Source organism: Cygnus olor, chromosome 9, assembly GCF_009769625.2.
Source record: "Cygnus olor isolate bCygOlo1 chromosome 9, bCygOlo1.pri.v2, whole genome shotgun sequence".
Lineage (NCBI taxonomy): Eukaryota > Metazoa > Chordata > Aves > Anseriformes > Anatidae > Cygnus > Cygnus olor.
In genome coordinates, this window is record NC_049177.1 from 5,394,888 (window position 1) to 5,409,191 (window position 14,304).

Below are 14,304 nucleotides of genomic sequence, written 5' to 3' on the forward strand. Positions count from 1 at the left end.
TCTGGGAAGTAGCAGGGTGATTACACTGTGTGCTTCCCAGAAGTTTTCAACCCAAATTTGGGTTGTGGGACCCTGCCTACAGCTGCAACTGCTCCGGGCCCTAAAGGAGGGCTCTGAGAGCTCCAGCACGCTCCAACCGGACTGTGTGGCCCCTTCTCCCTGCAGCTCTCAATTCAGCGTAAGGCAGCGGAGCATCACTGTTAGCTTCTCTAGGCTAAAGGGTTTATTTTTGTTTATGCTGCGTCAGGGTCTAACCTCAGCTGGAAGGAAGGCTAACGGCCGTGACCTGCTTTGTGACCAGCGGCTCTCAACCTGCTCAGGTCAGAGAGCTGCTGACTAATTCCAAATCTTAACAAATTGCTTACAGCAGTAGGATTTCTTAGAGCAATTTACAGCACTAAGTACGTTCACCCTCCTTGTGTTAATCATTCTGGTTTAAGCATTTAGAAATGTTTCTATGCTGATTTGTAAGTGATTGTAATGTTCAGACAGATTTTTATAAATTGCCTTCCAACTGAAAGCCTTGTTTTCCTGTTTGTTTTAAACTGGCATTCATACATACAGGAAATACACACACAGTATTATGCCATGTTTCTGTTGGCAACTATTGAGTTATCCTTGTCAGAACATGCCAACAGGATTTCTTAGCAAGCTAGCAGAAAGAAAACAAGCAGTTCTCAGACTAAACAGACCCCGTGCTTGAGCTGTAATAAGGATCTCTTGCTAAATGTTATGTAGATTCTTCTGCTTTAAGGCAATCTTTGGGATTGTGGGTTGCAGATTCAGATCTCTGGAGTTACTCCAGACCTGCATTGCATTAGCTGACATCACGATGTGGCCTTCAGAATTGCAGGGCCAGTACCTGAAAGCGATACATCGGTGTCAAGAGCTGGTCCCCAGAAATGGGCAGCCGGGGTGAGCCGTCTCCTGGGTGTGCAAAATCTTCTTCGTCACCCTTGTCTCATTGCAGTTCCTGATGTGAGCCATGGGGAGCTGTGGTCAGACCTCAGCTCCTGGATTGGGTTCGGTCTAAATGAGGGCAGCTTTGGTATGCTGAAGCAGTCTGTGCTAAAGCTGACGTGTACAGCCCAGAAGATGCCCAGGCTCTTTGTGAATCCTCAGCAGTTGCTGCATGTCTCCAAGAGCTAAAGCTGGAGTAGGATGGTAAATATAAAGTACTCTAATAATCCTCAACTACTACTATTCGTTGCTGCTAACAGCCTGTTTTTTTCTGCGAGCTTTTGATTTGATGCAAGTCAGAGCCAGCTTTTGTGGTTTGGCAAGATTTGCAGTGCAGGTTCTTTTGGGAGAGGCAAGAAATGAAAACTTTAAAACAGAGGAAATGTTTAAAACATAATAATGCAGTGTTAACAGTCTTTAAAATCTCATTTTCAAGCCCCTTCCTTTATGAACACATCGTTATAAACATAACTGATGAGGGCTGGTCCCTGGATTTGAGAGCTTGTCCCTTGTTTTTCTTAGAGCTCATAGGCTCTGGATTGTGGGCCTGGAAAGAAAGGAAGGATGCTGTGTGCTGTTCATTTGGGGATGAAGATGTCATGTGAGAGTATTCCTGGCTGAGCTGGATCTTTTCCTGAGCAGTGCAATTTCTAGTAACAAGGAAAGAAAGTTGAGTTGCAGAAGTGTTATGACTGACTGGAAGGACTGAGAGAAGCAGACCACGCTCAGCTGTCACACTGCTTCACGTTGTGTTGCCAGGATTTTCAAATGCGGGTGAATAACCTTAGGCGTTTTTCTCCAGTGGTGTAGACTTAAAGTCTGTGCTTTAAATGCTAAAGCTTGAAAACACTGGCCCGAGTCTTGGCGCACCTCCATTTCCAGGCTGGGAGATGTTCCTCGCCAGTTGTCCCTCCTTGGGGAGGGAGAGGCAGACGGTGGGCAGACAGCGGGCTGGGGAATGTCTTGGGAGCCTTCCAGGGGCTCGGTTGAGCAATCAGGCTTCTGCGTCCTTGCCAAGTCCTGTCCCGGTCCAGTTATCACTGGGAGAAATGTTTGCTCCTCTTATTCGCAAAGATTAATGAAAAAAATTGAAGTGTGTGCACTGTTAATTGTTGAAGTGCACGGCCAGTCTGCAGGCTCGTGCCGGCCCCTAGGAGAAAGCCGTAGCTGTCGGCCTGGCGGCGAGGAACAGGAACGCCAGGTTCTAGCTCCGTTCCTCAGATGTGCGTCCGCATCTAAACTCTGTGTGCAGATAGGTTCACAAATGCAAAAACCTTCCATGTGCTTGTCCTTGCGCGCGTATATGGGTTACACGTATGCTATGCATATGCTTGGAAATTTGGTCACGGCAAAACGCATTCCCCTTCGTTTGCAAAGTGGGTTGCTGGGAGTACTTGGAGCTTGGGATGGTGGTACCCCAAAACAGGGGTCCTTGAGCAGTTCGATTTTTTCTGGGCAAGAGAGAGGTGTGGGTGTATGGCGCAGGGACTGAGAGTCTGGTACGTGCAGCTCTGTGGGGCTGGATGCTTCGCCCTTCACTTGAACTCAGCACAGCAGTTACTGGAGTAGGTTGCTCTCTTACGTGAATAAAATTATCAGGATCAGGCCTGGAGAATGTTGCCTTTAGAAATTATTAAAAGCATATTTGATTCCCTGTGTTGTATATTCTTTTCCTGCTGTGAGATTATTTGATAATATAATTTACAAAATGCCACGTAAAAAACCCACAATATTACAAGGTAAATATTTAAAGAGAAAACTTGAAATGTGCCAGGTTTCCCTAAATGTGTTTTGTTCCAGTTAATAGAAGATCTTTTATTTTCTGGTTTGGATTTCCAAAAGGACTTTTTTTCAGTGTTAGATTCCCAGAAATCTTTTTTTTCTTTCTTTTTTTTTTTTTTAAAGTAATTAATAATGGAGCAAGCTTTTAGTATCTACCCTGGAAGGTAAAAACCCTTAATCACAGTAACATCATTAGTGCTTTCAAGCATTTAATTTTGATGCTTGACAAAGCGCATAGCCATTGATAAGAACAAATAAGTGTTGTTGTGTGCAATTGAGGGAAAAAAGAAAAGCATGAAAACCCCTAAGCTTCAAGTAATTAAATTTAAATATGTTATTTGAATTTAGCTGAGATAATGTACAAACTGTGGGTATATTTTTCAATCAGTGAAAGACCCCTTGAGTAAACATGATCCATTTAAATTCAAATCATGGGGAGTGGAAAGTAAACCCTGCTGTGGTTAAGAAGGCATCTTCACTAAAACACTGGGCATTGTGTATCTTCCATAGCCGAGTACTGATGTTCCCTAGTTTTATAAAGGGCTGTTTTCGCTCATGGATGCCTACATGCCAGAGACTTTATTGCATCTATTTATTTCCTGTTTTTTTCCTTCTCTCCCCCCCGCCCTTAATTTGAACCAGTAATGAAAAACTGACACTCTGCCTCTGCCATCCTTTAAAGTGCCTCAAAACTGTTATAATTCAGCACTTATTAGCCTTGGGATATGGCTTTATGGCGTTTGGGTGAAGTTTTTGTAGTACATCTGTGCTCCTTCTCTCTCTGTACGCCACAAGCTCAGAACTGCAGTAATAAAACTACTAGTAGGTGTTTAATGGTAGGTTATTGAGGAAGTAGATAAAAGAAAATTGCAACATTCACATCAGCAGGGAGTAAAGTTTTTTGAGGGAGAGGAACTGCTGAGCTTTGAACTAAGAAAAGTTTCACTCAGTGCTTTTGTTCAAGGGGACCACTTTTTAAACACCAAGAGGCCTCGTCATTCTCACCTGTGAAATGGACTGTTCTGGTGGGACTTGTACATGCTACCTGTGTGCGTGGGGCAGAAGAACGTGTGGGTACTCGGTTGTGCACACTATTCTTTGGGTCAAGCCATGCTCAGTATGTTTTCTGCAGGAACGCATGTGTATAACGAACAGCTAGCCCACGCGTGTATGAGAGACGTTTCTGCCTTTTATTCTGCTCGTGATCAAAGAGTCATTTTACAATCTGCTACATGTTTATCTTCACATCATCTCTGAGGCAATATAAAGGCAAAAGGCAGGAGAAAAAAGAACGTAAATACTGTGCGCAAGCTCAGCCAGGAGGCTGTCCCTGCCGGCTGGGTTGCTGTGAGAGCTGGCACGGTGATGCCCTGTCTGGCCAGCACTCTCCTGCCTGGCTTCTTCGCCCTTCTGCGTGCGGATGACCAAGGAGACCCAGACCTGATGTTCTCTCAGAAGCCCAGCCCTTCAACAGTAATTTTTACTGGTCACCTGGTAGATCTTGGAAAACACACAAACAAACAAACGTGAGTTGCAGGGCTATTTGCAGATGTCAGAGTTGGTTAAGGAGGGTTTTATCCACGCACTGGGATAGCTGTAGTACTCCCTGTGGCTGACAGTCCAGTTCCTCGAGGTCCACAGAGGTGTGGATAATCATCCTGTTGCATAGACCCCTCTAGGTTTGTGTTGCAGAAATGCTAAAGAGCTCCCAGACTGCTTCATGTCCTTTTGGTACTTTGTCCTGTACTTGGACTTCAGCACTCTGAGGATTTCTATAGTGCGTGTGGAGAGGCAGGATATACAGCCAAAACAAAAAAATAGGTGGCAAATGGTCATCCGCACGATAAGAGGCAAAATAATAGATTTAAAGTTAAGTAGCACAAAGTTGCGTAATGGTTAGTATTTGACAGGAGGGGTAAAACTAGGGTTGTTCTTACAACTCTAATAGCAAGAATTAAGAAAGGAATTGATGTACAAGTACTTTCCCGTCCTGGAGGCAAGGAGCAGGTCGTTTATTCCAGTATGGAGTAGTGCCTGAGATCAACTGTCTATTTTTGAGAGACCTGAGAAAGCACTTTTGAAACTGTATAAAACCGAGCATCTTCCACAAGGGCTGGAAGTTAATGCATATTCTGCTGCTGCAAATAGCCATTTTACAACAGAGGAGAAATGCGTTTCCATACAGCACTTACCAGCCCAACTTTGAAGGACTCAGTAAATTCCGATATAAATGCCTGAAGAAATGAAATGGGATACCGAGGAGGTTAAAAAGAGGATGAAGGAAGGAAAGTGAACTTTCTCTCTGCAATTCTTGAGGTCAGACCAGCATAAGTGAAAGATTCTCAGTAAAATGAATTGCCTGTCTGCCTGGCATGAGGCATGGATTAACTAAGCAGATTTCTCTCTGGTTGGTTTATCAGTAACGTCATGTATGTTTTAGGGTAACAAATCTGATCTGTAATTTATTATCTGTGTGGCATTCTTACTGCGAAGGGGAAAAAAAGTCCTATTCTCTGTTGAGGAATGGTGAGGTTATTAAGCAGGTTTTCAGTCATGCCGCAGATACAACTTGATGGAGCACACCTGGATCCTCCCGTTGGCTGTGTTTATAGTCTCCTCTGTCATCCAGTGTTTGCCTTTGCATGTGAGAGACAGACAGGGAGAAAGAGAGAGGTTCTGGAGGCATTTCTAACAGAGATGCCAAACTGTCAGATAGTAAATCAGGAAGCAGCTCCCTGATGGTTTCACATCAAGAGGAGACACCCTTTTGTGACTTTGTGGCGTCTACTGGTTATTTTCACTTCCATCAGAACTGTCTGATATGGTCAAGTAGGTTTGAGGCTTTCAACATTCAATTTTCCTTTCATTTATTGTGACTGTTTTATTTATTTGTCTTTCTTGGTAGTTTTCAAGGATATGTTTCAAGGATACTTTTTTCTCTCTTTAACGCTTTCATGGATCGTCATCCCAAAGTTAAGGGTAGAAAAAAGCAACAAAAAGAAAGGGAAGGAGGCAAAAAAGAGCAACATGTCTACAGCTTCAGGGGACAAAAGAAGAAATATATTCAATTTAGGAAGACCTCTAATCTCTGGTTATACAGGACAGCTTTGTTAGATAAGATTAAAAATTTCATGAATGTCCCTTTTTATCCCTGGAGACTCCACCATTTATTCCAGCTATTGTCAGCATCAAAAGAGCTTGATAACAGCTGGCTAGAGACGTGACCACACAGTAACACAACAGCAAGAAAGGGGCAGCCGGGTTCATAAATCTTCAGAAACCCCGTTCCTCCTGCACTGCCATGAATCTGCTGCTATCACAGTCAAAGGGAGAACGCATTGTCCTCCAGCCAGGCAAAAACCTGAACTTCAGCATTAGCAGGGGCTCTATTGAGTAGGGCGCACAATGAGATGCTTCCCATTATCATCTGCATTGCAGCCCTTATTACTGCACACAGATACAGTTTAAAGGATCTTTGCATCTAGCTTGTTGCCAGGTCAAGTTTTCCCCAAAACTAGGCAGCTCTTACCCATGGCAGCGCAGTCCTGCTTTTTCTGTTCCTCACATCTGTACAGCGCCACATGGGACAGGGTCTGGTTATGCCAGTTCGGTGCACAATGGGCCAGTCTCTGGTATCTCCTGGCTGGGAAGGAGCTATCAAAGGCAGAATCTGGCCCTTGGGCGCTGAGCTTCCTCATTCTCCAGGCACTGCTCACAGACATGGGCGGGTGTAAGCAGGGCAAGTTAGGAAGCACAGATTGGCTCAGCCTCCTGAAATACACGTTTTCTGGTTTTCATGGGAGAGTCCCAGTTCATATGTATTCAGCTTTATTCTGGTCTTACTTTATTCAGTGGCAAAGTTTTCTCAGCTTTAGAGAAAACCAGATTGGTCTGTCAGGAATTTCATAGTTCCTGTAGAGTGAATAGCTAATGAAGTAACACCAGTTAATTTTAGGACATGGAAGAAGAGAATCATTATGGACCAAAACATAGGGACAAGTCTGTGTGCTGTGTCTAACAAAGGTTTAAAAACAAAACAAACAACAACAACAACAACAACAAAACAGAATCTGTTAGTGTCTTAGCCTGTTGTGAAGGTTTGTACCTATGCATTATGAACATTATGGTGTTTAGGAAACTGCAGTGTTACTCCAAATCTTACCTGTCTAGTATGGCCCAGCATCTAAGAACAACCTTTATTAGAGAAATTAAATGCAAATTTGTTAGAGAAAACAGGAAAAACACTTAATGCTTCTAACCCCCGCACAAGAAGAACACAATTTCTGAAAGTACGTATGTTGTGCTGAAGAAAAAAAGTCTTATTAAAACTAAATTATTGCTTATATCTTTTTTTTTCTCTCTCTCTTTTTTTTTTTTCTTTTTTTTTTTTTCTGGCAGCTCCATCCCCGATTGCATTGATCCAGGCTAAAGAGATAACGAGGCACAGCGTTGCCTTGGCCTGGCTGGAACCTGACAGGCCAAATGGAGTCATTCTGGAGTACGAAGTCAAATACTATGAAAAGGTACTGTTCAAAAATGGACAAGTGAGGAGCTTTGTTTGAATTTGGGAAGAGTTTTTTACTTCATTCCATTTCAGTTTATTTCCAGATAGTATTCCATCATTTGAAACTGAACAGATTCAGTTTAATAATATCCAATTAAGGATTTCATGCACTTGAATGGTTGTTTGAAATAGTAAGACTTATAGGCTATTCCAGCTGTATGGTAGGAATTTATTCTGCTATTTTTTTCTTACCTAGGAACTGAGCTTTTGTAGCAAGCATATTTATAATGAGAATCAATAATGTTGGGCAGAAGTGAGACATTAGCTTTACATCATAGACAGAAGTATAATAATGAAGTATATAATACAGTAATCAGATCTGTTTGCCAATAGCTTCTGCTTAGAGTAATGGTGTGGGCTGGATGGCTTTTAATAGAGAATAAGGAAGGAAAATTACATTCTTCATACTTGCCAAGTTACACAGAGATGTTATTCCTACAAATAACTTCTCAACTATGGAACTATGAAGAAAGCTATTTTCTTTGAAGGTCCTCTGCAGAAATGGACAATTACTTGGTCTTGCTTGCACACTCTCTCATGTATATGTGTACTTTTTTTTTTTTTTAATAAAGATAATTGTGTATTTGCTTCCCTAACACATACAGAAGAAGGCAACCGATTTTTCAGGGAAACTAGATTAATGCGTTTTCTGATGCATTTTCCAGCCGAAAATAGAAAAATTTTAAAGATTGGGTTCGTGGAAGACATTTTCTGAACATTTTCTTTTTTGAAATACATTACCATTTTTTTGATACAGCTTCTGGCTGGTAGGAAGGAAAAGAGTGCCAGCATGTATGAGTAAAATGTTTGTTCATCAGGAGGATCATATTTGAAGGCTTGGCTATTTTCCAAAGGATTTCATTGTGTGATTTCTTAAGTAATCAGTGATATATGAGCATCATACCTACTGTCTCACCACCCTTATTTGGCTTGCTCAGAGCTCCATGCAGCGCTCAGTGCTCAGCACTAGGGGTATTGAGCAAGGCAGAGGGCAGAAGCCCTCGGGACGTATTTTGAGAATTCCATCGTTGTTACTCATCTTCTTTCATCATAACAGTTTTGGCAAGGAGGTGGGATTTCATGGTTCATGGTGCAGTGAGGCATTTTTACTTGATCACTACAGTGTTCTTCTCTTGTTAGGACCAAAACGAGCGCAGCTATCGCATTGTGAAGACAGCCTCCAGGAATACTGACATCAAAGGTTTGAACCCCCTGACTTCATATGTGTTTCATGTGCGGGCCAGGACAGCAGCAGGATACGGAGACTTCAGTGGACCATTTGAGTTCACAACTAACACAGGTAGTAACATGCCCGCTGATATCTTTATTTTCTTTGAGTGAGGAGTGAAAATGTAACTGAGCCGTGTGTTGGGAGTCTCCCGTTGGTTAATTGGACTGTGGTGTATCTATTCTGGGAAAATGTTCCTCCATGGCTGCATGACTATTAGTGGTGTGACCTTAGACATCTATGTTATGTTCTAGACACTGACAGTGAAAATACTTCAGAATGGCCTAAGGAGACATACAGCTTATAAATACTTGGAAGCTACTGATGCTTCAGAGATACATGTGCCTATTTTGTTTAATGTGTGCACATGGTTTTTGGAGCATGTCATTTGCAGGGGAATGGAACCCTGTTGCTCTCCTTTGCAAGCTGTTGACATAAATCACTTAGGTGTCCTGCATCAGCTCAGATATTTGCACTTTCCCTTACATAGTCATATAAAGACAAAATGTTTGAACTTTGTTGTTAGTACAGCTTTTCCCTTTGTTCAGGGTAACATGCAAATTTGCCCCCCAAAATGTTTGCTTTTCAGTGGTGGGAAGGTGATGTGACCAAGCCTGTTTTATTTTGGACATAAAAGTCTGTTTAAATCAATTTAAGGTCATGCCAGTCAGTGGCAACATCCTTCAGGATGTTAACAGCTGAAAATAATCAATCCAGCAGGAAGACGGAAGACATTTTAAAATGACTTACTCTTTGTGTCAGTTGGGGAGTGATCATCTGGCCCCACTGAGAGAAAATGAAAGAGGAAAGAAGAGTGGAGAGCAATTAGGAAGGTGAAAGAAATAGCCATTATACCCTGTGAGCAACACTGAAGGGGAGAAGGAGAAGGGAGTCCTTGTTCCCAGTGAACTGAAGTTCCCCAAATCATTATCAAACATCATGTCTTCAGCTAATTAGGGCCCCCTTGGAAAATTGTGTGAAATGACTATATAATAAAGGCCTGAAAGTAGATTTGAGCCCTACTCTAAACTACCTTCACAAGCCAGAAAGCCTCATTGAGTGCTGCCCAGGTTGATATTTTGAGGGTGTCTGACGCTAATGCTCTCTTTTCTGTTTCCAGTTCCTTCCCCCATCATTGGCGATGGTACCAATCCCACAGTGCTGCTTGTTTCAGTGGCTGGCAGTGTTGTTCTTGTGGTCATTCTCATTGCAGCCTTTGTCATCAGCAGGAGGTAAGAACTTAAGCTTCTCTCCCCCCTTCTCTCTTTCATGAGGGAGCTTTTTGTCTCCTCCAAACAAAGCTAAATTCTTTGATTAGCATCATAAACAGTGCATTTGCATTACAAGCCTTCTCCCATGTAGCTTTGATCTTCTCAACATTAGTACCACAGCAGCATGTGATGTAATGGCAATAGTTCCAGCTCCATTTGCCCTTGAAATGCAAAGCTGGTTCCAATAACTGGCACTGAGAATCAAGCCAGCTAGAGATTTGTGGTTAGTGTAATTTGAAGTTAAGTTTAATGGGTATGGGTACAGTAGATTTTCTTGGACTGACTCCTGATACACAGGGAATAAACAACCACACTGTTACAAACTAAGCTATCAGACTGCTGTGCTTGTGATTTTGTCTTAGTCTGTATGAGTCTGCATTAGTCTTTGGGTTAGTCCTTCCACTGTGTGTGGAAATGACTATAAAGCAGAAGCTGCAGTCATTCAGCATCATACACAGTAACACAGCAGAATGGGTTGATGGTTATTTGATTAAAGCAGAACCGTAATCTTCTACCAAGTACTTGTTCATTCCCAAATTCAACCAGTGCATCAGGAGCAATCCTGCAAATGGGAGGACAGTGTAGCAGAAACACAGTGTGAGTGTTTGTCTTCAAGTTTATGCTCAGTCTCATTTAAAAAGATCAGCATGATTTTGCCTCAGTGTAATTCAGAGATAAAATTGGACGTATCGTTACTGCATCTGAGGCGTGGGATCTGAGGGATGCAAATTTCGTCAATCTCTGTTGATCAGTTTAATGGCATCAGCCATAAATGCACACAAATTTTCTTGATTTACTCTCTCACTTTAAATTGTCTTAAAGAGCAGTTAAGTCACTATAGTTGTAATATCTGGAAAGTAGTCAAGCATTGTTACAGTTTTCTGTGGGTGTTCACCTCAAAGCCTCCATGCTGGCAATAAGAAAGAAGAACAGGCCATATGAAAATGTAATGTGGAGAGACAGGTTTATTAAAAGCCATTGCAACAGAAAATAGCATCACTGAGCTTGATGACTTAATCTCCTCTCCTCTTTTATTGATCACTTTATTATTTAAGGCAGGATTGATAGCAGGATGCATTGGATTTCTAATTATGAGTCGCCACCTTGGAGAATTGAGCCTGTCGAGTTGCTTTGAGATGATTCCTTCCCCTCCTCCCCCTATAAAAAAAATGTCACTTCCCAAGGCTGATAAACACTGCTTGGTGATTGGCCCTCAATGGATCACTTTTTAGAAAATGAAATGTCAGCCCCTTGCCCTCATATTGATTCTCTTTAGTATCAGCCATAAAGCTGTCAAAGGAAAGGCTGCCTGGAGCCAGGTAGCTGACAGACTCGCTGGTGTGGGTCTGCTCAGCCAGGTCTTCTCCCAGCTCAGGTTGTCTGTTCAGTTATCTCTGCCCACAAGTGTTTAACTTGGACCGAGTTAAAAAAAAAAAAAAAAAAGGCAGGTGGGCTGTATGGACAAGAGGTTGGTCCAAGCACTGGTGGGAATGGAGGTAGAAGTAGTCTGGTGGTAGTGGGTTCAGAGATGCCCTGTAGTTCCATACTGGTAGGTCTTAGGGAAGCTGTGGAAGGGGAAAGATATAATAGCAAGATGAATGAAATACCAGGACAGTGAAACTGCTCTGTGCATATTAATGCATGTGCCTTGTTAATTAGCAGCCTTCCTCAATACACAGCTCTCCAGTAGCTGGAAGTAGTTCTCAATAAACAGAATCGACTTTAATATTCACTATTACACAAATGATTTTAACCACATCACCAATGTCATTTAGAGGTGTGGGCTTTGGGGATATTTCGTGATGTTCCTATACCAGCTGAAGTTAATAGCAAAATAATTATACTTTGTTCCAAAATTACTTCAGTTGAGGAAATGCTTCTTTGTCCGTAGAGTCCCCATGAGGAGGTTTTGTAATATAGCTATGACCTAGAAGTCATATTTATACAATCAAAACTGTGCTTTGGCCTGTGGACATGGCCTCTCTGCATCCATGAGCCAAGTGTGGGAACTGGACATATGCTGGAGGTGCCCAGTTTTGAACTCTAGGTTGTTATTACTAATTTAGCATTATGTTTTTTCAAGTCATTATTCAAATCCCCAAATTCATCTTCTCAACAGAATTTGTCAACAGACTTTGCCTTCAGGCAGCTCAAGCTGTTTGGGTCTGTCCTGCGACCATGATGTTTGTGTCAATGTGAGAACTAATCTGCCTAAATGTTAGTTTAAATTTACTGAGGTTATACAGGCATAACCATACAGCAGGATGCAGTAGAGGTAGCAGGAGCAGGAGGTAACAGGACCCTACCCTGTAGGAGCACAGAGTAAAATTACAGTGACAGAGTTTTAAAAGATTTGAGAAAATGTAAAACAGTAAGCTGCTTTCTGGAGGGGTTTGGCTGGAGTAAGTTGGCCCTACAGATTCCTTTGGTCATCCAAGAGTTACCGTCAGAAATTCTTCTGATTGATAGATTGCTTTACCTTCTGCTCCATACAGGAAGCTGAACACGCTTCTGCTCCCGGTTGTGGCTCAGCACGCCCCACCAGCTGGGTGCCCGAGCACTGCAGCACCCCCAGCCCTCTTCTTTGGGGTGGAGAAAGTGGCAGCATGGGCTGTGGGGGCGCGGGCTCCATGCTGCTTCACCTCAGTGTGTGCTAATACCCTCTGCCGTTACCTCCGGCTGGGCAGAGACCTTCCCCTCCTTATCTCCAGGCCCCACCTGTGGATTTCCCTATGTCTCTGACCCCTGCAGCTTCTGAAAGCTTCTGTGTTCTTTTCCTGAATACGGCTATTTAATCACTCTTGCCCAAATCCCTGTAATTACGGAATTCAAGCCTGTGACAAAGGCTCCCTTCTGCCATTCAGGTGAGGTGCCCCGAGCAGCCACGGCCCCGCGGCTGGGGGACAATGGCAGGCAGGAGTGGCCTGCCCCAAGCCAGGCAGGAAAGGTCAGCAGGTGACAGGGGCAGGGGTGGAAGCAGGTAGTTAGTTTGGAAGGTATTATTTAAAGCTAATAAGCTACAATTATACTGCTTGAACAGCAATCCCTTTGTTTCCCTCTGCTTTTTGCATGTCTTTGGGTTTTAGTGGGGGAAGGTTATTTTTATCTGTTGTTAGGGTGATTTTACTTTTTAGAAATAAGATTAAAAGCATTTTTACGTACTTAAAATGCATTCATGCAAAGCCATTTGTGTTTCATTTTCCCATCTGTATCTGAAGACTAATAATATGAATTTGAAGGGGTCCTGCTTAAATTGCAGGATCTTTTTTTCTTCTTTTTTTTCCTTCTTTTTTTCTTTCCTCCAAGAGAAGTTATGTTGTACCTGAAACCCTCTCTGCAATCCCCCTAAGCTGACTTAGCCCTGCATGGCACTGGGTGAGATTTCTCCTCCTAATTCAGGTCAGGCACTGGGAGCAGAACGTAGTCCCTCAGTTTCACTCAGCTCTTTTATACCAGAGCCGTAAGTCCTCAGGCAAAAAAAAAAATGGTTTAAGTTGGTGTTTGGATCCAGTGTGGTTTTTAATAAGGCTTTTCTTGTGATTTGGCGTCATTTGTGCTTAATTGACTTTCATCAAGAAAAAAAGCTCCCAACCACTTATGGTTGGGTATGTACCTGCTTCTTATGTCTGAACACAAGTCCTGTTGATGATGTTGGGAGCTGCAAGGCTTGGTTCAAAGATCACGTAGTCTTCACATGTTGAACTGGATTTTTTTCCTTCTGTTCATGTGCAATTTATAGTTTTCATTACTAGTATAGTGTATTTAATCCCAGACACTAAAGGGTTGCAAAGACAAAAGCTAGGACGTGGCCTTTCAGCTGAGAGTGATGGGAAGCTGCTGTTCCCTGCAGGCCGGGCAGAAGGGAAGTGAAACCAAGGCTCTCAAAGTCACATGTTTTCTCCAAATTTTAACCTCTTAATCTCGCATCTGCTGGTAGGTCTTTCTCTCACCGATTCTCATTTTTCTCCTCTATCTATTCACTGTTTTCAGAGGTCTAACCCAGTCTTGGCCTGGTGCCCCAGCAGGCCTGGTCGGCTCCTGCCCCCCTCCAGGCAGCGGGTTGCGTGTTGCAGGCACCACTGGTCTCACCATCCTTCCTCTGGGCTTGGTTTCTCTTCCTTCCCTCTTCCTCACTCCAACCCAGACTCTTGTCAGTGGCTAACTGGGGTCTGATGTGCTGGGAGATTTGCTGTTGACTTCCATAAGGACAAGGAAGCTGAGGAGTAAACAACAACAAGCCCTTCTCTTTGGCAATGTCTGTTTTTGTGTCTGGTTCTGAATTTTCTATGAATATGCAAAATCAAATCTCTACATGTACATACCGTTAGATTTTGGGAAATCCCAATACACATTTGGTTGAGCTACATATCCTCTCTATTGGATTAACCTCTTGCATTAGCTTTTATGAACGCAGCTTGTCCATTGAAGTTTAAAGGTGGACTAATTAAATATGTAACTGGATACAAAATCATGTGTGTACTTGTAGAAATAATAATCTA

At 42.7% G+C, this 14,304-nt stretch overlaps 1 protein-coding gene and 1 long non-coding RNA gene across 3 annotated transcripts in view; one reads left to right on the top strand and one right to left on the bottom strand.

The window, feature by feature from the left end:
* Positions 1–14,304, top strand: part of EPHA4 (EPH receptor A4) — a 99,281-nt gene that overhangs the window by 64,921 nt on the left and 20,056 nt on the right. The window contains exons 6-8 of the mRNA XM_040566876.1: positions 7,141–7,265; positions 8,447–8,606; positions 9,655–9,766. Of these exons, the coding sequence (XP_040422810.1) occupies positions 7,141–7,265; positions 8,447–8,606; positions 9,655–9,766 (397 nt within the window). The remainder of the gene's footprint in view (positions 1–7,140; positions 7,266–8,446; positions 8,607–9,654; positions 9,767–14,304) is intronic.
* LOC121074579 lies at positions 3,914–8,435 on the bottom strand. Of its 2 annotated transcripts, none has more exons than XR_005822418.1 (2): positions 8,211–8,435; positions 3,914–4,242 (listed from the first exon to the last, which is right to left on the bottom strand). It is a non-coding gene; the product is annotated as an uncharacterized LOC121074579 (long non-coding RNA). The 2 variants fall into 2 exon arrangements; XR_005822417.1 differs by lacking the exon at positions 8,211–8,435 and adding an exon at positions 6,272–6,941.